Source organism: Dendrobates tinctorius, unplaced genomic scaffold (genome assembly GCF_039654945.1).
Source record: "Dendrobates tinctorius isolate UK_male_01 unplaced genomic scaffold, ASM3965494v1 ptg000326l, whole genome shotgun sequence".
Taxonomy (NCBI): Eukaryota; Metazoa; Chordata; class Amphibia; order Anura; family Dendrobatidae; genus Dendrobates; species Dendrobates tinctorius.
In genome coordinates, this window is record NW_027361993.1 from 10,489,652 (window position 1) to 10,494,876 (window position 5,225).

The 5,225-nt window shown below is 43.4% G+C and overlaps 1 protein-coding gene across 1 annotated transcript; it reads right to left on the bottom strand.

Moving 5' to 3' along the window:
• Window positions 1-999: 999 nt before the first annotated feature.
• On the bottom strand, window positions 1,000-3,353 carry LOC141074145 (transcription factor HES-5-like). The gene is made up of 3 exons (XM_073561679.1): window positions 3,251-3,353; window positions 2,928-3,102; window positions 1,000-2,479 (listed from the first exon to the last, which is right to left on the bottom strand). Exons 1-3 carry the CDS (start codon window positions 3,305-3,307, stop codon window positions 2,244-2,246), a joined length of 468 nt encoding a protein of 155 aa, XP_073417780.1. The 5' UTR covers window positions 3,308-3,353; the 3' UTR covers window positions 1,000-2,243.
• Between the last annotated feature and the right edge of the window lie 1,872 nt (window positions 3,354-5,225).

Consider the following 5,225-nt stretch of genomic DNA (forward strand, 5'->3'; position numbering starts at 1 on the left):
TGCATGGTCGAGTCGCCAGAAGAAAGCCATTACTGCGCAAATGTCACAAAGTATTTAACCTAAAATACACAAAACAACACAGAGACAAGCCTCAAAACTTCTGGAACAAGGTAATTTGGAGTGATGAGACCAAAATTGAAATTTTTGGCCACAACCATAAACATTACATTTGGATAGAAGTCACTGAAAGGAACACCATTCCTACTGTAAAGCAAAGAGGTGGATTGCTGATATTTTGGGGATGTGTGAGCTACAAAGGTGCAAGAAACTTGGTCAAAGTTGAAGGAAAGATGAATGCAGCATGTTATTAGCAAATACTGGAGGCAAATCTGCGATCATCAGCCCTGAAGCTGCGCATGGGACGTACTTGGACGTTCCAACATGACAACGATCCAAAACACAAGGCCAAGTCAAGTGGCCATCTCAGTCTCCTGACCTCAATATCATTGAGCCACTCTGGGGAGTTCTCAAGCGCACAGTTCATGCTAGACAGCCCAGAAATTTACAGGAACTGGAGGCTTTTTGCCAAGATGAGTGGGCAGCTTTACCATCTGAGAAAATAAAGAACCTCATCCACAACTACCACAAAAGTCTTCAAGCTGTCATTGATGTTAGAGGGGGCAATGCACCGTATTAAAAAATGGGGTATGTGAACTTTTGATCAGGGTCATTGGGATGTTTTGGGCTGTTATTATGATTTAAAAAAAGAAAACACAGTAGCTTAACAATAAATGGCTTCACCCAACCACTAACCATGAGTGGAGAAAAGTTTTGGTGTTATCACTGCCGGGGTATGTAAACTTTTGAGCACAACTGTACCTAAATACTAAATGTTTTTATCAATGACAGTGTTTTGCAGGTAGCAGACTCATTTTAAATGGTACCTGACACATCACATGACTCAAGATGCCACCAAAATCTAACAGCTTCATTATCATAGATTTAAAAATTGACTTACTAATGATAAAAAAAATTTAAACAGAAAAAACAAACAATGGATAGTGTTCAGTGAAAACATTTTATTATAGAGAATTCTCAACTTTCATAAGAAAAAGCATCTGACATTTACAGAAATATTCTCTAATTTATCAGCCAAGCATCGAGATCTAGACATATCACATAGACATCACAAATATAAATGTGTCACTATAATACAATACACGTTAAATTATATTATAATAAGATAAAGATGACATCGTGACAATTCTTGCAAATGTTGCATACCCACAAAAAATAAATATATAGTACTGGCTGCAAATATTGCGCACCTTGCCATATACTGTAAGTAGTTGAACGAGTCCTGTACTAATAATATACATTGTATATAAGATTACTGCAAATATTGCAAACAGAAAATAAAGTAATAAAGTACTTAAATCCCAATGTAATGTACATGGCAGCATTCACATATAAAATATGATACAACTAAAGCCAATATGTGACCACACTAATCATCCATATCCACTATATCATCTGATATACATTACAGCACGCTAGGAATTTATATAAAGCTGATACACGCTGAAAGCGCATATTACTGTACAGAAGTCTGTAGGATTACAGGACTGAATGATACATAATATCTACTGTATATATCAGGCCGGGGGTCTCACCTCCATTATTCTGCAATGCTTTGCACTGGAGCTCTGATATATACATACAATACGTCACTCTCTATAGAGCCGGTACACACTATATATAATCCAATACATTGTATCACTGGGAATATTCCTGCAATGGCCTTAATTTAACAAAGAGATTATGCCAAAACTCTAATGAAAATCAATTTGAAAATTCACAAAATTTTTGCACAACACAAAGTTGTGCAAAAACTTTGCCGGACTTGATAAATTGGGGCCATAGTGTCCATGTAGGACTGGGACGGTCTCTACATAGGAAAATATAGAACCAATAATATGATTGATTATTAAATCACGTAGTAATTACACCATCTCCCATCACATGATGAGACATTAGTGACTGGCAGAAGGCATCTCATCCCCTTCTCTGGGGTGTGCTGGGGTACACAATTCTCAGGTATACTGGGGGTACACAGTTCTCTGCTGTACTGGAGGGGTACACAGCTTCCACATATACAGGGGGTATACAGCTCCCCACTGTCTGGTATACTGGGGGTACACAGTTCCCCGCTCTCGGGTATACTGGGGGTACACAGATCCCTGTTCTCAGGTATACTGGGGATACACAACTCCCAGTCCACACTCACATAATGGATACAGTCACTACCAGGGTCTCCACAAGGCTTTGCTGCTGTCTGGGGGGCTGGATTTGTTGGGGGTCTGGTAGACAGAAGATACAGGGGGAGATGCGGCCCTGTATACCACAGTGTGAGCCCCATGAAGGTTCTGCAGCAGCTGGACCTGGAGGTCACTCTGTTTGTGCTGGGTCAGGAAGGTGACGGCGTCCTGAGCGCAGGTGGAGTAGCCTTCTCTCTGGGCCTGGCTGGAGGCTGTGACATCTAGAACAGGAAAGATAACATGTCAGTGACAGCGTCCATCACCGGCTGCTCTGCTCTCTATAAGGGCTTGTGCACACAACCAATTTTCCCAGACGAGTGCTGTATAGGTTTTTTAAGGTTAGCACTTATACCTATGATACTCTATGGGTCTCTTCACATGTCAGAGGAAGAAAAAAATCGGAGCCCTCCAATTTTGACCTGAGTGCCTGAACAAAATTGGGAATGCAAGTCTATGTAACCGTGAAAAATCAGATCGCACTCGGATGACATCACAGTCAGATCAGAATAATCAGACCATTTTTTTCATATGCAGAGAAAACAGATGTATGACCCTACTTTAAGAAGCAATATAATAAACACGGCGCTCATCCAATGAGGGGTTTGTGGTACCCAATTAGTACTTTAAGAAACATGTGAGGGGTGTGAGGAGTGCGGACACGACACTTACCTCTCTCCGCCATGTGCCGCTGCAGGAAGGTGACCGTCATCTCCAGGATATCGGCTTTCTCCGGTTTGGAGGGGAGCTGATGTCTCTGAAACTCCTTCTCCAGTAAGATGCGGAGCTGCTCAATGCTGCTGTTAATCCGATCTCTCCTCATCTTCTCAATCACTGGCTTCCTCAGCTGCAGAAAAGAAGAATCTCTCATTATTACCCTGCGCCAGTGGCCATGTCTATGGATGACAACTTGGAAAACATCCGACTCCTGTTCCTATAAGTTTCTACGTGTAGATATATGGGGGGGACGCTGCCACTAGTCGGGGGGCTCTTACCTTTCTGAGGCCGCTGTCAGCCTGGTGGTCCGGGGTCCTCATATTACATGGGGCCATGGTGCAGGTCTGGCAGTCTGTAGTCTTGTGCTGTGTGGGGCAGGAGCTGTCTGACTACTAGTGAGCGGCCTCCCCTCTATATACCCCTCTCCCTGCATAATGATGTGTGGAGAGCGGACTTACAAGAGGTTCCCACACTCACCCTCCAATCCCACCGCTGCGGGGACAATGGACATGTGTCCATCTGCTCCAATCCAGGAGATAATAGAGGCTGCTGGGGGCAAGATGTGAGCTGGAGTGTGGGAAACCCCGGCCACAAGTTGGGATCTGCACCAATCACACATTGCTCAGGATGGGATTAACTAGCTAGAGTAGGTATTGATTTATTGACAAAATCCACTTTAAAACAAATGGCAGCACCCACTATAGGATTACATGATGTCACACTTATAGATTACCTATACAGCGTATCAGTCAGCCTTAGGTGCCAAGGGCCCCCCAGTAACATTAACAAATGTACCTATATCTCTATATAATAATAAACTGGGTAGTTTGGTTAATGAATGATGAGATGCTGCTTTTTTCTGAACAGTGAATCAAGTGAATTCTACAATGCGCTTCTACGTGTCGAAACAGCCGTCGTCTAGTACGTTTCCACCAGCAAGCTTCCCTGTCTTTGTTCATGTGAATCCACAATAATGGATATTGGTCTGGGACGGTACGTGCCATTTTCTTCATTGAATGGTGAATTTGGACATTGACTCAACATTATTTCATGTTTGGCACCCGTGTCCCTGGAGCTGATGCCGCCTTGATTTTCCGGAGTTGTGCAGCTGTGCCAGTCACCTGTTTTCCTTCATGTGTTTGAATTATGACAGGTACTGCCCATACAGTAAGGCTGGGGTCCCTGATTTGCACTGGGGCCCACCGAGGGATTCCTCTGTTCCCCAATGGGTCAGTCTGAGCCTGCACCGCATAAATAAACGTTCTGACACGATGACTTGGGTAGATAAAATTGGCCATGGCCTTTAATTCAAATTTATAATCATACAAATGCAAAATTTATATTGAACAACTTTTCTAGATTTTCCATATCCATCAGTTACCACCAATAACCACAGCAAAAGCTCAAGCCTGATAACCAAAAACCTTCTATCCATTCAGATACCTGAATGACTAATCCCAAGGACCTGACAGTTAACAAGGGAGGCAGGGCAGCCTTGCCAGGTAGGAGACACTGAGGGTCAAACATAGACTCCCTGGCGACACCACCCTTTTATCCCTCCACCGTTCTATCTGGATGAAAATCAGACATTTTTTTGGTGTGAACTACGCATGCATGTTTTATATAGGACCCCTATGCTCGAGAGATCATATGTACTTTGGCTGCGAACAGTTGAGGTGGGGGCCATGATTGGTCCTCTCAGGCAGGCGGCCGTCACCTCAGACATTTTACAACCTCCTGTCTATGAAGGGAGCCTGACATGTGCCTGTGAAATACAACTCCCCTCTTCAAAGCCAGGAAGTGTGCCTTTAATGGTCAGCATATGGAGGAACCTGGCATTGAACATGAAAAAAAAAACCTCAGTCACAATAAGAGCCCATAAAAAAACAATCTGATAGACCAGATAGGGACTGAACGGAAGCAACATATGAGGTAAATCTACGACACAAAGTGTCTGCAGAAGATGTTTCATTTTCTGTCCTCTTACAAGTGTCTAATAATCCCGAACATCTCGTTATTCTGCAGCTATCAATCCTTTTGATCCCAGATTTTGTACATTTTGTTGTTTTAAAGGGCTTATTGTAATACAAAGGACATTTTTTTACACTTCCACAAGATAGCTGTGTGACTGTGTGATCACTAGGGGCCCATTTCTCACACCCCCACCGGTCATTAGAACAGCGGTCCCGAGCCCCGGTCGTACAGTAAGGGCTCACTCGTATGGGCTGCGGTTCTCTCATGTGAGAGCATCGG